At 45.0% G+C, this 23,962-nt stretch overlaps 1 protein-coding gene and 1 long non-coding RNA gene across 2 annotated transcripts in view; one reads left to right on the forward strand and one right to left on the reverse strand.

Annotated features, from left to right (window-relative positions):
• The first annotated feature begins 14,276 nt into the window (after window positions 1-14,276).
• LOC134046581 (uncharacterized) lies at window positions 14,277-23,482 on the forward strand. Its single transcript, XR_009933375.1, has 3 exons — window positions 14,277-14,679; window positions 19,159-22,932; window positions 23,361-23,482. It is a non-coding gene; the product is annotated as an uncharacterized LOC134046581 (long non-coding RNA).
• Window positions 23,474-23,962, reverse strand: part of RASAL2 (RAS protein activator like 2) — a 102,512-nt gene continuing 102,023 nt past the window's right edge. Inside the window, exon 19 of the mRNA XM_062497213.1 lies at window positions 23,474-23,604. Within this exon, the coding sequence (XP_062353197.1) occupies window positions 23,474-23,604 (131 nt within the window). The remainder of the gene's footprint in view (window positions 23,605-23,962) is intronic.

Consider the following 23,962-nt stretch of genomic DNA (forward strand, 5'->3'; position numbering starts at 1 on the left):
AACCACCACCATTTTTTTTATAATTTTATTTTCAGCTAGGGATTTCATGGTACAAATAAGGGAGGCAGACACATTTGAAACACTCAAATGGAAGAATTATCCATGACAATGTATAATGTTTGCCAGAAAATAAAGGCAAATAGTACTTGGACCCCAAACAGCAAAACTGTCTCACAGATCATTGGATTAATCCAATTCATTTTCCAATTCCATGAACATTGGTAGTTTTTGAGCTTGTTAAAGAGCTCAGATTTAAATTGTCTCCAATCAGATTTAGAGTGTCTCCAATCTGATGCAACTGCATTTCATTGGGCAGCCCATTGAGCTGTCCCTTCAGTGTCACTCTCCTCTCTGCCCAGAGAAGCAGGCTGGACATAGAGGAAGAATTTTCCACCTCTGAACCCTTTGGCAATGCAGAGCCTCGCTGCTGAGCAAAATCTGAGCACGCCAAGTCCCGTGGCAGCTCAGTGTGCTTGTCTAGACACCCACAACCCAGCCCTGCCATGGTGTTCCATCAGGTCTCTCTCAATGATTACTTGATTCCTCATGTCCCAGACAGCAGATGGGACCCAAGGAGCAAATTAAAGTTGTTTCAGCTGCAGTGTCCCCAGGGCATATGCAGAACGCAGCAGTGTTCCAGCCCTGCCCTTTTCCCTCCTTGCCCTTTCCTATGTTGGAGAAATAAGGGTAATTCCCAGCTGTCTACACAGCTATACCCTTTCCAGAGCTCCCCTGACAGCTGGGAAATCTGCAGCCAAACAGCTTTACAACTGCTTGGCTTTATGATGTTGTACTCGAGGGTCTTGGGGAAGGATCACCTCTGCCCAGCTCCACTTCCCACCCAGCACCATTGCAGTGGTTGCAGTGGAAGTGAAAACACCTCCACGGGCTGCGAAGGAATTGTGGCTTGGATGTCACGTCACCAAGCAGCATGACTCCGCTTAGGGCTGGCAGAGGAGTAGCCCAGGCCTGCACTGAAATGCTGTGCTGGTGTGCAAGAGCTCTTGGAGCTCAGCTTTATTCCCAAGGAGTAAACACCGAGCTATGGAGGTGTGGCCAGGCTCCCAAGCAGGCCCTGACCCGTCCTGGGCTGAGCATGCACCTGGCTACGAGATGGATGTGGCCATTACACTTCCAAAACTGGGCAAAACACCTGGCAACCCCTGGCTCCTTATTCTAGTGTTGCCAGAAAGAAAGGAGATAGTTCATTACTTTGATGGCTTTTGCAACTTTTGTGAAGTTATAAAATTTTCTGACATTTTCATGAGATGGTCAGGAAAGAGGAATGTGAATTTTCTCAAGTCATACAACAGTGAAGACCCAAACTCCTTGCAGTTTTGCCACAGAAGCTCACAACCAATGTCTTTTGCCCTTGCCCCCTCTGTTTGCTAACACAGCCAACAGTTCAAATTTGGAAGGAATTTGCTGCTGGTTTTCTGTTCCAGACTCTGAGCCCTCATGTGGGTTACTATGCTTCATCTGGCTCAGGTTTCTCAGACACCTGATGCCTAAGGATTTCCAAAGATCCACTTAGTTCTAGAAGAATCACACAACTGGGACTACACCATGTTTAATTTAGAGGGAAGGGCAGAGTAGATTTTATATTATGTGGGTCACTCCTGTGAGTTTTCCAGTTTGGTCTAATCCAGATTTCAATGCTTATTATAGAGAAAAGTACAATCATTAATAATAGGAAGAAGTTTATATATCTCAATTCTCCTGTATTTTAAAGTCCAAATAAAAGCTTCACAAAATTCTGATTCACATAGCTGCAATATATAAAACAGAAAAACATCAAAGCACCTCTAAACCTGAGCCAAAAGTGGTGTTCCCTGGAGTTTTGTCCATGACAGGCTGGCCCAAAATCACGATAGGTGTTGGGTCTTCTGGCTTCTGACAGCAGGAATCTCTCTTAAAAGCGCAAGGATTTCTTAACTGGACACTCTTTTAAAAAAAATATGCTTTAAACAAAAGATAGATGAAACAAAGCAACAAAGGAGGAAATCACGACACAGTAAGATTAGGCCTTCAGATGACCTTAAACCTGCATGATAATACGAGGGCTTTGACCCAGCTGTATGGTATTAGGGCTTTTCTAACTCTACTATGCAGCTGCAGTTACAAATAGCCTTAGAGGATGTTCTGATGCTCAAGGAAAAAAAGCCAGGATTTTTGAGTTGCAGAAAAGGATATTTGCTTGGCTAGTTCTGTATTTGACATGAATTCTAATCTGGACCCGTTGCTTACAGGAGATGAAAATAATTACAGAATTACAGATAAAAGCTGCATAACCCAAAAAAGTCTCTGTTTCTACAGAGAAATTATCAGTTCACTAATGTGAAGTCAACAATTTGTCTTAATTATTTGCTGGATTTTTTACATTTTAAAACATGCGAACAGAGCATGTTTGTTTATCCAACCTGAGGTACTGCCAGCAGTCACTGCCTCAATACAAGATGTCTAAACTGCCAGCTGCATGCCCTTTATGTGACAGAGAGAAGTCTGACACCTCAAAAATATCACAGGACAGAGAATTTGATAAAATGAGTTATCTGAAAGTAATGAGACACTAAAATGGATACTTTTCTCATCCATTTTTCTCATTTAAATACGTACATTCATGTTCCTTACACATCCGTATCTTACGACTATTAACTTTTTCACTTTTCTTAATAAGCAGGTTAAAGTTGCCAGGAATGTTCAAAGTACCTTGTACAATGTCACATTTCCTGTTGGCTCTGATCCTGCCACAGACAGGCAGCAGGAGAAACTGCTGCTGCAGTGGCAAGCTGGACAATCAAAAATATCTAATGAGAACCAAGAGAAAGACAGTGTATCTGGCTAAAAACACATACCATTGCATGCAGGCAGAATGTAAGGGTAGCTAAACAGAGGGAAAAATACTTTCTTCACAATGGAAGTCACAAAAAATTGGTCTCACATGGGAAAGGAGCAGTACAAGGGGTTCAGTGTCAGGCCTGCCAACAGATAGCAGTGTGCAGTAATGTAGGGCATTCACAGATTGGAAAGGAATTTATGACCAAAACAAATACATTAAAAATTTGTTCTATTTATAATAAAAGACTTTTTTTCCCCCTGAGTATCCTAAAGTGTTTACAAATTAAAAGAGTAAAAAAAGAGAAAGCTTTATAACTACGCCAAAAAATAAACAGGAATTAACTGAAATCTGAAATGCAGCTACTGCAAGGCAACGTAGAGTAATTGTATCAAGAGTATCAAATATTACTGGGGATCTACTTTAAATCAAAAGAAACCCTAACACTCTTTGAAATGTGAGCACGTGGCAAGCCATGCTCCCAAGAGTAAATGCAACTCCCCAGGATTTGTAGGAGCAGAACAAACAGTCCCATATGTGCTCAGGTTAAAAGCACTCCGCAGATAAAGATGATCAAATTGGTATACAAACCTGCCTGCAGAAGAGGATGCACAAGATAATCCAAAGGAATTTGATTAAGCGCTTAAGAGCCTATAATGAATTCAGGAAGTAAAACACCACATTATTACAGGTACCAGTGTATTTATGTAAACACTGCTGGCACTGAAAGTTAACCTAAGGAGTGAGGTTGACCAAATGCTGAGATGAGACTTTATTAAGAAAATATTGTTCTTGCCCAGATGAATTAATGGTGGTTTGGTTCCTGTAATAAAACATATAAATAATGTTCATAGTCTCACTGCAATAAAACTAGCCAGTACTGGGTGTTACTTCACAGGGCCAGGTGGGAATACTGATATTTCTGGATAAAGAGCAATTCTGGTATGTCCTTCTCGACAGAGAAGCTGTAATAGTTGCACTCAGAACTCACTTTCTAGAAACTTAAAACAAAGGGCATCTCATAATCATAAATTTTATACAAAAGCACAGAAATAACTATGGTTTTAAAAAAAGAAAGCAACCCTAAGATCTCTATCATTGTAAACACACATGTGCTGGGACCCATCCAGCAGGAATCCTGCCCACCAGCTTTATGTAAAACTGAAGTTTCTATAATGTAGAACACTTCCTGCTGCTCAGAACTAAGACTGGAAAAGAACATAACAGCTGTAGAAATACAGCAGCTTCTAACGCCTTATAAATCCCCATTAAAATCCCAAAGCTACAGGAAAAAGTGGGGATTTTTAAGAATATGACTTAGAATGTATCTTTCTGAAACACAGGGTGATACGATGAACTCAAACATGATATATAAAGTGACCCAAACTTATCAGTGGGGAAAGTTACTCTGGATGCAGTTATGGATTGCACTGGTTTTGGTGATAGGATAGAGGGCAAAACCCTCTGCGATGTGCTTTTCTACCCCAGGAAAACTGTCCCCTGGCCTAGAAAGGAAAGATGATAGGACTTGGCCTACCTTCTAAGTCTGCTCTGTCTCCACACTTATTTGCATGTGAGCTCTCTAGTTACAGTCACTACAGTGCAATCCTGTTAGGTGAACAGTAAAACCTTACAACATCAGTACCACTCCTAACACCAGCTGTGTTTGGAGGAATATTCAGCCTGCACACACCTAAATACATACAAGCTTCACATTGCTGGGGTGTTGTAGGACTGGAAAAAGAGAAATGACTTATCAAAACCTGAGGTGCATAAAAACAAATCCAGGTGATCAGAAGATGAGTCTACAGTGTCTTGTGAGGTGCTCCCAGCTACTTTTCCACAGATGGATGTGCTGCTCGTGCAGAGATGAATGCACAGTGGGAAAAGCATGTAGCTTCTGTTTTGGTAATAAGTGGTTTGGTAATACATGGTTTGACCACAACAGCCCTACTGGCCACAATGAACTAAAGGAATTGTTGCAGAGGCCCTCAAGGTACTCAGGAAAAAAAAGTAGCACATAAGGCAGAGCAATTAATTGGCTTCTATATCCATATTTTACTGCTGTATACTGAAAAATAAATGACTGGTGTGATTTAGGCATATTTAATTTGAAAAGTAGACTTTCCTTAGCTAGAATTGTAAGACATTTTTACAAATTGAAGTTTTCCTTTTTAATATGATCACTCTTGAGAGATGCTGAAAGTGCACACCCAATGTCACAACTCAGCTTCACATTTTAAATAGTACTCTTAGATATAAACAATATGAATGCTCTGTTGAAAGCAATTTTAAATACCCACTATTCACACTGCCAGCCTGAAGGGAGATGGGGGAATTAAAACTGAGAGAAGTATTTCAGAGCTAATAAAAGCTGCAGGAGAATGGACAGCACAGAACACAGCACTTCAACCCTTTTCAGAGCTGTAGCTCTCCCAGCCTTTACAACTTGTGTATCAGCCCAAGCTCTCCATAGCACTACCACACCCTTGTTTTCTCACAGAGTGTGTGAGTATTGCTTATGTATTTTCTTTTTCAGAGAAATAAATTTTAAGAAATAGTGTTTTAAGATGCTGGCTAGGGAAAAGGACTCAGAAATGACACCAGTCCATGGCAGAACATAGCCCTGTGGAACTACAAACCCTCTGAGCCAAAAGGAGAAAATGAAGATGACTCTTGAAATCCTCACAGCGAGACTGCCAGCACAGGAACACACAGACCAGCTCCTGTGAGTGCTTGGGGAGATCATCAGTGACCTGTCAGGCCTGGAGCAATCTTGTGTGAGAAACCTCATCAGTTACAGGCACCTACTTGTGCTACAGAGCCAGGAGAGAAAGCATTTTCTTCTTGCTAAAAATATTTCCTTCCCCTCTTCAAAGTGACAGAAGTATAACTGTGCCTGACCTATTTTTCGTCCTTATTCATTCTGTGGAAATCCTCAAAATTTGACACCTGATTTCCAGGTTCTGTTGCTTAGCTTCCTAAATTATTAATGAGTATAATAGTTATCCCTTTTCATCATCACCTGGTCAGGGAATAGATGCAAAGATTACAGTCACATCACCACCCTCACATCTGAACATTTTTCTGGTATTGGAAGATCCCTCCTCCAATTTCAATCCGTAAACTGTATTACACTTGGATTTGATACCATGACCTAATGATACATTATGTTGGTCTACTCTAATTATATCAGCAGCAATCCAGGGTAGAGCACAAAAAATATGGGGGAAATAGGGACCAAAACCAGGGATGTCACACTCCTTTAAAGTGTTCAAGAGTGGTGCCAGTTGGAGCCAGAAGCCATCAGGAGTGGGGGAGCACCTGCTGTGCTGATTCTGACATGGGTTTACACAGAGGAAGTGAGGAGGAGAGGGGAGGTGGGACTGGTAATGGGGTCTGACAGGGAGTTATTGACTGACAGGAAAACTTCAGGCATCTTGAAAATGTCCAGAAGTATTTTCAAAAGTGAAAGCATGGGATATTGCCACAGCTGTATCTGTACCTGTGTCAGCTCCTATTGGAATGTGGCCAACAGGAAGAGTGCTTCTGCTGGATTAGCTGTCCAGTCTCCTGAGGCCAATGACAGACGTCCTCATCAAGCACTTCTGGCTGAGTTGGCTCAAGATTTCTGCTTTACAGGTGTCCATCGGCACCTGCCAGCTGGGAGTTACCCCCCAGAAATCTGTAAGCACTCTCACACTTTGGACAAAGCTGGATAAGTGACCTGTAACCACTTTCATCAGCACTTTAAATCTCACCTGGGGTGGGGCAGGGCACAGTCTCTGCTGCTGGCACATTAAGGGGACTGCTGTCTCCAGCACAGCAGCAACAAGTGCAAGAGGAGAATGAGGTTTTCACTGGTTACAGCTGTTTGCTATGGGAATGTCTTCCATGGTCGCAGCTGTTGGCAATGTCTCTTTTCACGGCCTGAACAAAATCGAGGTAACAAAAAGCACAGCTGGTCACCAGTGGTAGACCTACACCTACACCCTTTCCTGGCACAGCTGACCCTTACAGGACTAGAGCTTGGAGCCACAGACCCAGCTGGACTTTGCTCTATCCACAGGAGATGGTTTTGCTCTCAAGGCTGTAGGCATGGAGATGTTCAGCCACCGTAGCTCAATTCAACAGGGATCATGAAACGGAGCTCCTGACTACCAGGATACACACTTCGGGAAGCTCTCCTCAAGGAGGTGCATGAAACAGCCACGGTGCCACCTCGGCCGGGCAGCAGGCACCCTCCAGGACAGGGACAGCGAGAATGGGCAGAGCAGAAGGCTCCTAAATAGTCCCCATCACATGGGGAGCAGTCGGGAGATCAGGCTCTGCTCCGAGCCAGCTGTGGGAAAAGGGCAGCTGGGAGGAGGGAGAATCAGTGAGATAAGGAGTCTGGTTGCAGGTGGAAAACGGGGAACTGGAGCCCAAGTAAGGACGGGACAAAGCACAAATAATGAGCACCAAGTGATCTGAACAAGCGCATTCGCCCTCCCGCCGCCCTGCCCATCTGCTTGGAATTTGTTTTAAAAACAAGTCCTGTTTTCCCTACGCCTGCCCAGATCCAAGCTCCCATCTTGTCCTTTATGGATCCAGTGCTGTCACTCAAAATCATTTCGAGCAGAAAAGCCGAACTGAGAAACAGAGAAAACTTATTATTTAACATATACATTCTTCACCCCGGTAGGTGCCTCTCCGCTGTGTTTTCTCTTCACTTATTCAGGTCAGAGCTTTTATTACAGGCACTCGGAGACAACGATGATTTCACATGACTGACTGCTACAAATTCATCACAAACCCTGTCTGTGTCTGACATGGAGATCCAAACAAGTGCCCCCTGTTGGAGCACCCTCAGCCCCCCGAAAGGCATTCCCTGACCTCCCTTAGAGCGGAATGAGGTCACCGGGATAATGAGCGCTCCAAAGCGGGATGCGAACAGCCCGAGCCGCAGCTTTCCTCCACGGGCGCCAAGTTACGGCAGGAACGGCACGAACTGGAAGAGCTTCAGCTCCACCCTGTGGTCATGAGCAGCTTCCCGAACCATTCCTCTGCCTTAACTCTGGGACCGGCGAGGGACGCCACGCTGGATTTTTAAGCTGGACGCCTCTGCATGGGCACTGCTGTGTAGCAGTTTGTTTTCCCTTGTGGTCTTTGCCTTCATCCTTACTCTCAGATTATATTTACCAGCCATCACCATCCTCTTTGGGATTTGTGAATTTTGAACGTTTCACTCACCATCTTCCACACAACCAGCTGGTTGGGCTTAGCACTGCAACCTTGTCTCTCTCTGCAGTGATTTTGGGAGCGATTAGAATGTAAAATATCTCTTTTCTAACTCCCATTCCTGCCTTTTAATGACTTTTCATATTTCTCTGAAGAGACACTGCTTGCTGGTATAACTCTTGCAAATAACTTTTAGAATTGGGAATGTTTTTAAGGAACAGTTTTCTTGCCCAAGTTTTCAAGAAGGGAATGGCTCTCTAAATGAAGTTGCAATTTTAATAACAGGAACCTCGAGAAATTCAAAGCTAAATCCAGCTCAATTGGTTGGCCAATAATTAAATAGTTCATGTCTAACCTAATTAATGCTCCAATACACATCAGCATCTCTTAGGCTCTAAAGCAGAACTTTGTGATGATTGAGGTTCAGGCAAATACCATCTCTTCACTCACCACAAAACCCCCTCAGTGACCCTGCCATGCAGGTTGCTTTGGGGTAGCACTGAAATGCCTCTTTTTGTCTCTGGGCAGCAGGTTCTGGATTAGACAGGCTCAAAGTCCTGTGTAAAATGTTAGAACCCTTTATTCTGTTTCTCATCACTGCTCTGGTCCTTCCTGCCTGCCCCAGGTACTCTTTCTCAACTTTTCAGAAGGCGTGTCACATTTTTACCTCTTCATTACTCCCATATCAGTGTCTTTACTGTGGTTCTATTTATGTTTCAAAGCATTGAGCCTATAGCATTTGCCTGTGAGTTTTGAGATTCTAATTAGATGCAGTGCCTCATTTTTAGCTAAATACTCAAAATCATATGCAAAAGCTGCAATATATTTTAACCAATGTGTGCTGCATGTAAGCAAACCTGTGGGTTTTTTCCAGCCTGAAAAGCTTCCAAACCTCTTCAAGCATTGCCTTGTGTGTTCCCTCTCACCTATATAGAGGCCTATGTTTATTTTCATTTTAATAAAATTTTCACTACAAAACTGGTGTGATATGTTTTAGCTATCAAACTATATCACATTCATCAATTAAGGCTTGCAAGTGATACACAAACAACGTGAAAAAAATGCAGCCATCTTTCCTTCTCCCACGCAAAATCTAACTTGCAAAACCAGAATTTCAAAGCATTTTATAGCAGCTATTTAATTTTTCAGTTCATCCCAGATCAAAGTAGTTTGATATGCAGTAACATCTTGTACAATGCATTGAGTAAAAAACACTGCTCTGCTCTCACTTGCAGTAGAAAGGGAAGTAGCCAATGCATGGAGGCTGTAGCACACACCTACCACTGCCAGTCCAGGCAGTGGGAGGGAGGTGAAGAAAAGGTGCTTGCTTCTGTTCCATATGAATTGAGCAGGCATTTTATCATCAAACTCCTCAAAATCTGACCCCTTGCTAGCACAAATGCAGTGCCAAGGAACCCTCTGCTTTGAAATAACCCTCCCTCTGTCTGTGCCCATCTCCCTACCTTTTGGGTCATGCTGTTGGGAGTTTAGGAGATTCTTGTCAACTGAAAGTGCTTTCATAGTGCAGGAATTTTTATTTTAGTGGGAGATGTTCTTGTTTTGGTTGTTTTTTTTTCCCCCAGGCTGTGTAGGGAAAACAAAACCTGCAAGAGATGTGACAAGCAAATTTTCTAAGAAAAAGGGTTCACTTTACAGACAGAACAGTTACTATTATTTCAGTCTTCCCTTTGCTATGTCATATAGCAAAGCCAGAAGAGAAATATTTTGGGATTTGCCATTTAGTCACTAGCACAAGCACCTTATTTCTGGCCTTTCATTAAATCTTTGGCCAAATAGAAGCTGATGACACAGCTCCAAATTTTGTTTTAGCACTCAGGGGAATTTTCAGGGAGAAAAAGCCATTTCTGAGCCCCTCACCTTCCAAAAGATTACCAGACCCACAGTTCATATTTTAATAAAGTTCTATCAGGTAGATTAAACCCTGGATAGAAACAAGCATCCACCTGCCAAGCATGTAACTGTTAGACCACAACAAATGAGAAAAAAAAAAAAATCTCCAACTTCTGCCAAAATCATTGTCTGAGGGGCAGAAACACTTTGATATTTTTTATGAAACATTAGCCTTCAAACACAATTACCACAGGTTGCACCTGAAGGCTGCACTGTTGGGGAGAACTGCTGTGGAAGTAGCCTGCAGGGCAGGAGCATGGCAGGTAAACAGCAGGAATGTCTGCACAGAGATAATGGGATAAAGGGCAGCAGGAAGAGCGTAGCTTTAGGGGAAGTGCTGCCACTGACACTTTCCACATGCCAGCAGAGGTGATGGTGACTTGGTTGACATTGCATGAACAATTATCTTTGAAAACAGACACTCTGAAGCATAAAGCTGAACTGGGGAGCATGAAATCAAGGCTGTCCCTGCTAAAATCTTGCAATGCTGAAACCATTTTAGTAGCAGAAAAAAAAAGAATTGAGGTAGATTCACTCTGAACAGGTCTACATCTACATTCTACCTTGAGATCAGAGCTAAAAGGAGCAGGTGTTTCACTCTTGGCAAGTTTTCCATCCCTATTTTGCAACTCCATGAGTTAAGGAAGAGACATAAACATCCAAAATTTAGTGTGGCTACATGATCCTTATCTCCTGCCTGAATTACCTGGTGCCTGCAAAATGCAGTGACTGAGACTGTGTGCTGTGCTTTCTGAAATTACAGTGTGGGGAGGACAAGGCAGGACTGAAAATCAGCTTTTTAAAATTTCTGGACCACTGCACTATCCAGTGCCAATATATTTAAATGCATATCAGGACAGTATCTAGCCCAGAGTAATTTCTTCTTCAAGCATCTGCATCAAGCAGAGGTAGACTGATCTATTTAAATTCCCTGCACCTCACCACTCAGCCTGACCTTTACAATAATTTCAAAAGCATTCAGAAGGTGTATGCAAATATAAAAGATGTAATTGTTAGAGCTCCTGTTTCAGGGAATGCAAATAAGAGCGGCATGGAAGGGGGCCAGGCCTGTTTGGAGTGTGATTTGTAGAAGCCATTGATGTAGAAGATCCCAGCGTTAGCAAGCACAGGAGAAATTATACACAGCCAGTTCTGAACGGCAGCAATTTCCAAGTTCTTCTTGGCCCTCCAGTTTTTTCTCCCTGGGATAAATTTTGGGGGTGTGCCAGGGATTAAGGGCCCTGGCTCACACCACTTGTGTTGCACCCTGGGCAGGGTTTCTGCCACCCTAAACCAGAAGCAACGAGTTGGCTTTAGTGTTTAGTGTTTCAGAGAGGATGTTACAAAAAGTTCTCCAGCAGTGAACCAAACATAAAGGATTCTGCTCCTGACAGGCACAGCTGTGTGTCCCAGGGATAGTGCAGGGATAGCACAGTATCTCTTTGGATTTGCTTACGTCATCTCACAAATCTGCATGCTCTGATGACTGTGATAAATTTGTGCTTTAAACCACTAATGTTTCAGTCCGAGCTGAGCTCAGGGGATTTTACAGCGCTATTCCTGTCTGCCTCCAGCTCTGCACGGGCTTTGTCTGGCTCCAGAACAGGGAGAGAGGCAGGAAACAAAGGGAAGGAACATGTCTTCCCTAAGTTCTTGCCTCCAGAATTCACAGTGTACAATCCAGACAATCCTGAGTTTTGCTTCTCTGTTGGTTTTCTGTTCCTGGCAAACTGGGTGCCTGAAGAGGGAGCGAATACACCAAATTTCATGGTGGAAGTCGTCGGTTGTGGTGTTGTAGCTCAGCATCAAGCCAAGGTAAGCCCCACAAGACCTCTGCTGGGAACATGGTCTTAAAATCCTCACATGCAGATACACTTCCTTCATTCAGGGCTGGATCTGTCCTGCTTGTCTAGCACACATTTTGGATGGAGCCACAAAGGCTAATCCTCAGAGGATCCTGCCCTCTTGAAATAACACACTGAAATGTTCAATTATCACGCTTCAAAATGTTGCCTGAGATGGCACAAAAGCTGAGTCTCTTTTTAACCCTGTTTCCAGTGAGCAAAGCATCCAGCCCATGTGTTAGTTCATTTTCCTCAAGATTTCTGTTGACACCTGGGAGAAATTAAAATCCCTGATATGTGTGACAGACTTCTATCCCTGGGAATGAGATGCAAACTGGGTGGTGCTCCATGGCTCTGGTCTGGTTATGGCTACATGTGGGACAGCTTTTCTGTGCCTGCTGTCTGTCCAGCTGATAGGCCAGGTGGGATTCCCTCATGCATTTCTGAAGTGGATCATTAATTACTCAGTCACAGTGTTATTGCTATATGTAGGTGTACTCTGTCTGTACTTTCAGTACTTTCCTTCCTTTTCCCACACTTGAACCCTGTTGTTTTTATTCCAGCCCATTCAGTTTGTTTTCCAAGATGCTTTGGTCCTCATATGTGTTGCATCCCAGGAGTCAGTGAAGGATGCTATGGTCTAGAGACCCTGGGAAGAAACATAACCTTCTACAGGTTATGGTGATGTTCTCCCACAGTTCTCTGCAGTTCTGTGTTAATTACCCAGTTACATCATCACTGTCCTCCTCTCCAGTTCTAGAATGTTCCCTGCTCCTGACTTCCCTATTGGCCCCCATTCCTCGCCGCTCCTCCCCTGGATCCCAGTTGGTTGTTAAACCTTAGTCCAGCCTCCACTCTGCCCTTGTTCCCTCAGCCCATTGGCCCTCGGTTCTGCTGCTCCACCCTCTGCTACCCAGTTTATATACCTGGACCCTCCCTTAATTCTTGTTCTTTGTGCCTGGCTCCCTTCTGTGCGTGGTCAATAAAGCCCCACAGGAATACCACATAAAGAACTCCTCCTGTCATTATTTTGTTGACCTTCAGAAGTTATCCTGGTGTGTGAGCGGCTGGTGCACCCTGAGCTATCCCTTCCTGTAGCACAGACACTTTTGGGAAGGCCGTGGTCTCGGCAGCTCCTGCCATGCTGCCACACACATACTTGAAGATAGCTCCCAAATCTGCATCCTCCACAGTCTTGTTGGCATATCCGTGCTGTTTATCCCAAGGTCAAAATCAATAAATGCTAATCAAGGTCTTGGAACTTCAGTTTATGACAATTTACTGCCCTCCTTCCAAGAGGGATTCTTATCTTCCAGTCTGACCTCCACTTAAAGCAACATCTTTCCATGTCTTATCCAGGATCTAAAATGGAGGTAGCAAGATCTGATGCATATCCCTCATGGGGAAAGCCCCCAGCTCCCAAACAGGAGATATTCTCTATTACCACCCCTTGCTCTCAGAAACATGAGGCTGTTTACTCACAAAGCTTGACTTTTTTGGGGGGGTGAGAATTTGCTGTGGGAGAGTAGGTTCCATGGTGAAATTACTCAGAAATATAAATGTGGAGGCTACAGACACAAATAATTGTCACCTCTTCCAGAATTAAGATCTGATTCCTTGAGAGCCCAGGTTCAGAGTGAACCACAGCATTCCTGGCAGGCCAAGAGAGATCTTTCACCATGGTTCCTACCAGCCAGCTTCCCCTACATGAGGTCCTGCTGTTGAAATGGGCTGTCCTGCTCTCTGTGAGCCACAGGGATTGAAGTGGCCTTTAATTCTCATGGGTTTCCAGCTCATCCCCATGGATACAAGCAAAGCCTGTGATTATTACTCTGTGCCCACTTCTCATGTCAAGCTTTTTATTTGCATCAGCACGTTATTGCACAGCCATTAATCACTAGCTCACTTTTCCTAATAAATATCACTTCTGTAAGAGGAATATTGAAGCCCAGCCCTGTGGGTAGGAAGGAGAGATTTGTTTAGCTGGGGCAGCATCTGCTTTGTCCTGCTTTTGGTGTTCCTAGTACTTCAGTGGGACACAAATTAGAGGGCAGCATGAGTGGGAAGTCCTGTGACATTGTCACAGCAGCAGATTCTTATGTGTTCTCAGAGAGGTCTGGAGTTAGCAGGGGTGGCCTAAGGCTTTCAGGAAAGAGGAGCATTCTACTGACAGCCATTCCAAAGTGGATTGAATTGCAAATGTTACCACTGAACCTGTTTGCTGATAAGGCTTGTAGCTCTCCCAGCATCTGCACAAGTGTATTTGCCCAAGATACTCCACATACTTGTTTTTCATGCTGATAAGGGAGCAGTGGTTAAGGAAACACTTGTAGCAATGAGTGTGTTCATGTCATGTCTTCGTAGGAATCATTTATCAAATTCATTCCAGACTCACTCCAGTAGAGGCCCCTCCTATAGCTGTGACCCACCCTTAGAAGCCAAAAAGTGCATAAGGAACACGAGAACTAAGGAGAAACCAAGCACCAGTATGGTATGTACTCACCCACCACTCACACAGCTATTAAAGAGACTAAAATGAAATAAAAAACTTGCAGGTTCCCTGTGGAGCCCTGGCAATGAAAACACCAATGCCCACATGGAAGAACTACAGGTAGGTAGAAAGAACCATGCCAGAACTTCTGATTCACTGCATTTTCTCCTTTCCCACAGGGAAAGCAGCCAGCCTGCTGCAAGCTAGGCTGGGGCCAGGTCCAAGTTAAGCAGATTCCAGGTCGCTGGGCTCCTCCAGGTTTTTTATCAGCTTGAGGCCACCAATCTGACAAGCCCACCAGGATGGTCTCTTTATGATGATGCACATCTCACCTTCAAATCCCTGACCAAAGTCAACTGCAAATGTTCTACTGGAAGGTATAAAAACTTAATTGTCACTTTAAAATTTTCAAACTGTTTGATTTCATCCTGCTTTGTGTCTGGGGGGAGTGGGTCAGCAGCCAAAGTACCAGTGCTGATGCTCCAAAGACTGTGGGAAAATAACCCCCGTTTTACCTCATGCCAAGGAGTGCAGTGAACATATCTGGAGCAAAAACTGCTTTTACTGTTTAGGGACAGGGACAGGCCAGTCTGGAAGGGCGTCTATTACTGGGGAGCAGTAACATGAGACCAGGCCTGCCCCAACGAGAATAAATCAGCACCAGTAGAGTCCTACACCTGGGCAAACTGTAGGAAAGGTGTGAATCCAGGAAGGTTGCACAGAGACAAATCACCAGGGAAACACCTGCCCAAATCTTCGCATCCAGAACCAGCCAGAAAGTTGGATCCTAAAATCATCCTGAAATCAGATGCCTGTGTATTTTTGACCCAAGAACTATCCAAGCGGCTCTCCGAGGACAAATCTGCCAAAGCAGCTCATTCCTGCCCTGCAGCATTGCAGCCATTCCCGCCCTGTGCTGAGGGCAGGGCAGCAGCTGTGCTCCCACCAGGGCTGGCTGACAGGACATCCTCCCCAGCTGGGACCCACCCAGCTCCTCTGAGGAGTGGAGTGGCTGCAGTCTGCAGTCAGGGGCTCAGCAGTTCCTGGCTAATGAAGTCATTTTGCTAGTTTTGAAAGACACTTGAAAAGCAACCGCCAGCACTATTGACAGTAGATGATTCTTTTCCCCCTGGATTTCTGATCTCTGGGATAACCACTGCTGCTTGCTGGTCGCTCTCCAGGTGCCCCAGTAACCCCAAGCCTTTGTCCGTGGCCAGGGCAGGAGAAACCCTGCAGCCAAGTGGGAGCAGTAACTGGGGAGATGATGCCAGCTCTCCAGAGCACATCATCACAGCAAACACTCTCAGGAAAACTCCCCAGCAGCTGCCAGACAGCAGAATGTGGGCAGGGCTCTCACAACACCTGGTGAGCCACAAGTGAGCAGAGCATCGCTGCTGTGAGCTGCGAGCGGCATTGAGGACACGTCTTCCTTCAGCCTTTCCATCTTCCCCTTTAGGCTGATTCCAGCAGCACAGTTGTCATGTCAGCAGCTGGGGCAGATGGACTTTCCATTTTAAGACCCCTGTTTTCCCAAAGCCACAATCTGGAATCTGCCCATGAGGAGAGTGTTTATTTAAAAAAAAAACAAAAAAAAACAACCAAACAAAAAGAAACCAAAAACCAAAACAACACCCCAAAAGCAAAAACAAAACAAACAAACAAACAAACAAACAAACAAAACCCCAATAAAAACCCATGACAAAAAATACGTAACTGAGGGAGCAACAATCTCTCTGCTCTTCAGTCAACCCCAGAGGAGATGGCAACTATTTTATCTACTTTTTTAGCCTTACTGGTTGCTGCAACAATGACTTTCTAAATGTTCCCCAGCAGAGTACAGATTCTGCCACTCAGTTTCCCAAAGAATGAGAAAAATCTGAAAGGCTCTGCTTAATCCCAATTATGACAGTCTCCATCAGGTCCAAGTTCTTCTGGCTTTCCTGATCCTAATAACCATCCAACAATATAAACGAAAATTTTGCAGTACCTTCTGGTACTGACAAAAAGGGAAGTCAGTCCTCCACCAATCCTTCCTACCAGGGAAACCCTGAGTCCTGGAAAAAGTCCTTTTAAAGTGCTGGGGGAATACAGAGGTGTCACTCAGGAACAAAGCTTTGAAATGTGAGGCACAGGCTGCAGGTCCACACCTGAAGTCCAGGGAAAAGGGACATGTTCTAGGTACAGACCCGAGGGCAAGACCCCATGTCCAAGGGGATGTGTGCTAACTGGCATCTTTTCAAAGCCTTCAGAGAGCTTTCTTACTAGGGACATTTCTAGTTTATGTCCCTGGTAAGGGCAGCTTCTCCTTTCAGAGACACTGCTGGCTCTGTAGCAGGATGTTCTGCACAGCTGTGGAATGCTCAGGGTGCGTGACAGGGGAGGGCAAGCCCTGTCCTCTGAGGGAGGAAGGGCAAATCATCAGAACAGCCCCTCCAACCAGTAACAATCTATAGTGGAGTTTAAGGTAGGGTCCAGCATGGATGCTCCATGTCCGCCCCTCGTGAAGGGAGGGAAGGGAAGGGCTTAATAACTGCATCCTGCAGTCAGCTCTAACTCCTCCTCCCTCGCTGCAGGCAGAACTTGCTCCTTGCCAAGCAGAGTGAGAGCTGCTCCCACTGTCTGCATCCTGCTGTCAACAGAAGCCATCTCTGTCACTCATCTCTGTGCAGGTTACGTTTCCCTCTCCGAGTTAGATTCTGTCATCACTGTATCATCCTTCACTGGGGTCAGCACTGGCTATTTGTCCCTTGTGATCCCCTTCCACTCGTGATACAAGAGCCTTTTGGGTCCCATTATAATGTGAAAACTCAAAGGGTGCTGGGAACATCCATCCTGAGTGCCCTGCTCCTGGCAGCCACCATGGAATCTGCAATATTGGCAATAATTTCTTCAATTTCAGCCCAGGCTGCTTTGCTACTGAGCTGGGCTAAGGAGGATCCGGAAAAGTGAGCTCAGGTCCACAGAACTCACATTTCCAATTGCATCAGCAGGACAGAGCTGAGTAAGGACAAGGAATTCATGCTGACTGCAAGAAGAACCAACAGGTAGCCAGGTTTCATGCCTACAACCAGGATATTTGATCTACCCCTCACAACAAAAAGCAGTGAGGAGACATGAGGATATTTAATCTGTGGGACCAGGAGAAAGGTGAAGGACAGCAATGTGAGATGGATCCTAGCACTCCCAAAGACTCTCTTCTCCTGACACTCATATCCCAACGTAAGCAAATTCTATTCCATCTGCCAATGGATCTAAGCAGCAGCTGCTGCTTAATGTAAAACAGCAGCACACATCCTTGGAAATCAGTCAAGGTTGTACACTTGCGTCCTTTGGGCAGGAGGACTCTTGGAGGGGAGCTTCTCCCAAGGAATTTCCCAAGTGAACTGCAAGAGTGACAGGACAAGCTCCAGAGCCCTGTGTGCTCTGTCCAGAGTGGTTTGGAGTGGGAGAGTAATTTGCACATTCACATACAATTTTACACAGTGGAGTAATGTGGAATGCAAAGACCTCGGCAGGACAGAACACCCGAATTTGGGATAGGAAAGCCCAGAATGTCACTGTATTATCCCAGTGCCATCCTCGCTGCTATTTGTGCAGTGCTCTTGTTGCACCTCACCCCCTCACCTCACTTTCCCTTGGCACAGCTTTCTCTTGTTTCCTCCTTCCCGTCCCTCTCCGGGTGATTCTGCCCCTCTTCCCTTCCCCAAACCATGACAGCAGGGACATGCAGGGACACAGCCCCGGGGACAGGAGTGAGGCAGGACACGCAGGGGCTGTGAAATGAAAATAAACTTTTCCAAAACATCCCCTCGAGTACGGATTTTACACTCGGTAGATTCACTGTGGAAGGTTTTCCCATTCACTGCACACAAGATTTCATACACATATGAAGAATAAATGTAAATATCTTAGAAACCAGCATTTGATGTGAACCTGCAAATAATATCCCTCTGCATGTCCATGCCTCCAACTCTGCAGCTTTGGGCTACTGTGTGAGAATGTGTAATTTAGGAACGGACTGAGCATGAAAACCGGGCTGATCACATTCACTGGCCTGGCGTGAGGGGAACAACCACGTAAATTATTACACGGGAACCTTCTTTTCACCACTCAGTGAAAAACCCCATGGCTAAAGGAAGCAGAGAGCAGTTCTCCGTGTCTCCACAGCTTGTCGCTCTCTCACTCCACAATGCCAGATATTCCCAGATTCAGGACCCAGGAATTGATCCTGGTCCTTGGTTTGCTCAGGCTGCTCCAGGCAGAAGCTGCTCTCTCCCAAACATTTTGTCACAGTGGGAATTCCTTCCCCTCCACCCTCTGCATTTACACAAACACAACCCGAGCACAGAAAAGAGGGGGACTTTAAATCAGCGGAAGTTTAGAATCCAAACACTTTAAAGTTAAAGTTTATTTGTATTCTTTGTAGGAATATCAGTAAAAGTCCTCAAATGTATCTGTATCTGTACATATTACAAGAACCTTCAAAAATTATTCACAGAACAAAAATAAATCTTCTTTAGAACAAACCCAGGCAATGAAATGCAGAAATGGATCTCAGAGACCAAACAGTCCAGTGCTACAAGCATAAAAATACGGCTTGAAAAACAAGTTTATTCCTTTTTAAAGGTGTACTTTGTTGAGATAAAAAATAAATTATTTAGAGCTATCATTGTAGAATAATTCTGTGTAGTAACACTCTTATTAAGGCCCTTGAGACAGAAAATCTATTTTTGCAGGTAGGATTCCTGGCAGGCTTGATCTGTAAGGACATGCTTACTCTCCTGGGAGTTAACTTATTGTGGAGAAGGAAACACCTAAAAACATCACCCTAAATTTAACCCTTTTTCCTCTGGCAGACTCAGCTGGATACCTATGGCAGACCATGCCCACCACTGATGGAAATGCTGAACACCATGGTTCAACTCGGACAGGAATTGTTCTCCAGGAACAACACAGACATTTTTGCACAACACAAGCAGAATTAATCCACACAAGTTAAGTATTGCCGACACATTTCATAGATACGGGTGTAAAATTCATGGACTTGCAAGTTAAAAGGCAGGTTTATGCAAGCATCAAAATATGATTGTATCATGGGGGAAAAACATACAGCCAAACCAAAGCAATTACATGAACGCAAAACAAACCCCATTTCTTTGATTATTTATTAGATGGATAAAGAATTTATTAGTGGATACACCTCATATTCTCTAACTAGACAATACACACATCCCTTTCCATGCTCCTGTAGATTCCCTGCCTGAGTTATGCCACTGGAAAGGACTGTGACAAAATGCGTGGTTGTATGGATCTGTGCTTCCATAAAAAGCTGCCCATTTCTGATACACCAGGGAAGTAACAGTTGGTAATTCCTAGATGTGAAATCGATTTCCCCTAAAAAAAGGGCCTGAATTCCTAGAGTTGCAAATAACAGGGATTTACAGGATGCTGCCCCTAGGCCGTGCTCCCTCCGTCCTCTCAAAGCCTGTCCCTTGTCACCCTGCTCGCCTCACACACTGCAGACACCACACACAACCTGCCAAGAGGCCACACACAAGAGGCTGCTACATCTCCCTGCCCTGCTGTGCTGGCCTCAAGGTTTTCCTGAGCACTCAAGAAGCCCAGGGAAGGGGTTTTGAGGTTTGGAGAGAACCCTCCTAGAACAGTACCAACGTGGCCAGCACGGACTGAAACACCAGGATGGGGTGACTTTCCTGTTCAGTCTGAGAAATACAAGTATTCCTCCTCCAGGCTATTCAATTTTTCCCGCACTACTTCTTCTGCTCCCTAGTGAGAGCAGCGGCTCCTTGCCCAGCATTAGACACAGCCCATCAGCCTCTGCTCAGAGTGTGAACCCAAAGCCAGCATCTGTCACGCTCCCCATCACATGCTGCACCATTTACTTCCTCACTGCTGCAGAACCCACTGGCCATGAGCCTAAACCCAAATGTGATCAGGCCCAGGCAGGGATCCTGCTCCTGAACAGACATAAGGTTTAGTGTCACTTGGATTTTATTAGTCTGGACAAAATAGAAACTGGCATTTTCACGTATTGTCAGCTTCAGGCGGCTGAAAGTTTTGCTGGAAGGCTGCTTGGTAACAAACTAGGAGAGATAGCTGCCTGCAGGACTCAAGAGCAGTGTTTTGTGCTGCAGCAGATCAATTCCAGCCTTGCAGCACTGACTCTGGAGCTTTCATCCCTCTCGGGTCCGCAGGCAGCATCTCCTTGGTGGTGGGAGCTGGAGGAGCACACCTGGCACCTCAGGGGAGAAACTGGAAGAGCAGAGAAACAACCAGACTAAGCAACGAGCTGTGAGAACACAGAGAAGGGCTCAGCCTCTGAGACAGTCACTGCTTTTTCCTACAAGTGTTCTACAAGCTTCAGAAACACACAGGAGAAGGTACAGCGTTGGAATGATGCACTACCAAAGACCTCACCAATACTGGGGCAGGGATTATTCCCCCTCTGAAAATCCAGACTGAAGTTCTATTGCAGAAACCAAAGTGGACACCTCAGAGCCCTCAGCATGAAACCACACAGCTCAGCCAGCGACCTCTGACACTACCAGAGCACTGGGAAGCTCCGGGGAAAGGTTTTTCCCAAAATAATGCTGGAATAACTCTCCTAGAACAACACACCTGCTTCTGCCTTGTTGTGTCAGTGCTGCCCCATGGGCGCTCACTCACACCTCAGTCACAGCACACCCATGTCACCTGCATGGTGCCACAAGGCAGCAGTTCACATGCCCATCCCAAAAGGGATGGGAACATGTTCCCCCACGCTACAGCCGTGCAATTACAGTACGTGGCTACAGGGACATGCAGATCCCACAGAAACAGCCCACAAGAAGGGTTTGTGTAAAAGAGGCCCTCACACGACAGCTCAACACAAGCAGAAGTTGCTATGGCTGCGATGCCTGAAGGGAGGTAAAGGAGGAACTTAAAGGCACGGTTTGAGAAATAAAATATCAGAGGTCAGCAAGGATCTAGAGCTGGAAGACGGTTTGGAAAGTATGGAAAAGTAACCACAGCCGAGCCAATGCAGAGCACAACCCCAGGTGTGTCAGCACCGAGTCCTGACTGAGTAGCCAAGGCAGCTTTGATCCCAAAGAGCCAAGCATTAATCCCAAACCCCAGCTCACTGGAGACTGCTGTTCTCTGGAAAGCCTGGCTAGGACTGATGCATACACATCACATGCACAGCACAGGGGACTCTGCACTGATGCACAGAACACCCCTGGGTGGTGATGGTAGCTCGAGCGTTGTGACACCAGAGCACACACTGCTCTCCCACCTCCTGCATCAGCCAGAGCTGGGATTCATTAATTTCCAAAAACCAGGCAGACTTGGCAACAGACTCCGGGCTTGGGTCTCGGTATTGCCAATAATTCACGTGCAGGGAACTGGCTTAGACACTCCTGCATTTTTCATGAGACAATCCCACACTGAGGCAACTCTCAAGGTTTTGTCTCCAATTGAAGAAAACTTTTCCAATTTCCACAGCATGTATGAATGGTTAATCACACCCACTGTTATCAGTATGTTTCTGTAATCAGCAATTTCAATCAATGCTGCAATAATTTCATTTATTGTGAGAGTTTGAGGGCTAGAAATGCACAGCAAAAGCTGGAATTAAAAATTCACCCCTGACTCCAGAATCTCTGATTTAAAAAAAAAGATGAACCCTCTCTCAGATTAAATATTGTGGACCTTGATGAAATCATGAGAATTGACAATACCAAGCCATTTACTGTTCATCTGTTACAGGTTGTAAATATCACTATCTCCCAGGAGAAGGTCACTTTGGAGCAATATCCCATTCACACATAGTCTGGAATCATGCTTCTATGAAACACAACTGAAAGGAACTGAAGACAAAAGCTTAGTCAAAATTCCTGAAAAAAAACTACTGTGTACAAAACTAAAGAAAAAACCAAAACCCTGAAAGACGCAGAGAAAGGAAAATTTCAGCAGAAATGGAAGACCTTTCAGCAAAAGTGCAGAAGGCACCTTTCACTGGAATTACACAGGCTAAGCAAGTGGCTGAAATAGTGAAAATAAGCAAGCATTAAAATACAGAAATCCTCTAGAAAAAGGACTTTTGCATATAGGATTTCCTGTGCTGGGCATGGGCACCCTTTGGTTAGCCTTTTCCCGAGAGGATTAACCTGTCCCTGATGGGGAGCAGAGAAGGAATTCAGGGTGCTGCTGCAGGGGGCTTACAGTAGGGATTGGCTAGAAATAGTTTAAAAAATATTTACAGGTCTGTAAATCCTCCAAACAGAAAATATAAAACTGCATTAGAACTGGGGTAGAAAAGAAAGAATCCTACCACAAAATCCTGCAGATTCCCTCTGTCTGACAGGAAGCCTGACTGTGCAAATTCCAGGAATCCAGCTTGCTGCTCCCACTTTGTACCTTCTTCAGAAAGACTGTTTTATGACAGAGTCCTATTGGAAGTAGGTACGGGACACAGCAAGAGCCAGTTCTCTTGCTAAAACATTTGCTATCAAGTTTGCATTCAGCTAAAGACCAGCTGGGGAAGAGGGGAATAAGCCCAGCTGATGAGTTTTCCTGTGGAATTAATTTCACTCCATTCATGTCGTTTTATCAGCCAGTTGTTGCCTCAGGTAACTCACTGCTCACCTCTCTCACCCACAACACACACGCACACACACTCCCCTCTTCCTCCTCCCAGGACTGCAGTGCTTTCAACAAGACAAAAACAACAACAACAACAACATAATAATAATAAAAAAAAATAGCAATAATTAAAAAATCTACAGTATTCACTTCCTTTTGGTATATTACATTGGCATTTTCTGTACACAACCCAAGAGCTCCCTTTGTATTTACATAGTGATCCACAAGGAACTTATTCTGGGGAGCCTGGTTCTCCTGGCCCTGAGTGGGGAATTAAAGCCCACCCTTCAGAGTCGCTTTTTCAATTTTATTGAATGTACAATACTATCTTAAAACAATTTAAAATACAACTTTAAAATACAATTCTAAAACAACTTTAGAACAATCTTCAAACAATACAATTTTCCTTTTACAGAAGAACTATGTGCAACAATCAGTGGCGGTAAGGAGACTTGGCTCTGCTTCGTCTTGCTCTTCCACGGAGGAGGTTGGCAGCACCTGCAGAATTAGAAACTGCTGTTCTTAAATTCACCATTCTCCGTGATGGAAAGCTTGGGAGGGTTGCCATTCCGGACGTGCATGGTGTAGCGCTCCTTTACCTGCGTCAGGGCGCTCATCAGGCGCGTGTTGGCCGAGTCCAGGAACACAATCCGCTTCTCCTGCAAAGACAGCCCACAGCGTCAGAGCTGCTGTGCCCCAGAACCCTCGCTGGGGGCAGCCTGGCCCCCCTGGGCTCTGGGCAGAGGCAGCTGGGCCAGCATTCCCTGGCGACATGGGCTGTCTGCCTCTTTCTGTTTTCGGGGTGCCACGGGCTCCTCCCTGGCCCTCCGGGACTTTTTGAGGGACGAATCCAAGTTACAGCAGGGAACTGATCCGGGCATGGAGGCTCCACCCAGCCAGGCAGGGTTTTGCCACAGGGGAGTGGGAGGATGTCAGTGTTAATAACGACGGTAGCCAATTTCGATATTGTATTTTAGAAGTACATTAGAAAAACAGAAACAGGCAGCAGAAAATAAA

Source organism: Cinclus cinclus, chromosome 8 (assembly GCF_963662255.1).
Source record: "Cinclus cinclus chromosome 8, bCinCin1.1, whole genome shotgun sequence".
NCBI lineage: Eukaryota > Metazoa > Chordata > Aves > Passeriformes > Cinclidae > Cinclus > Cinclus cinclus.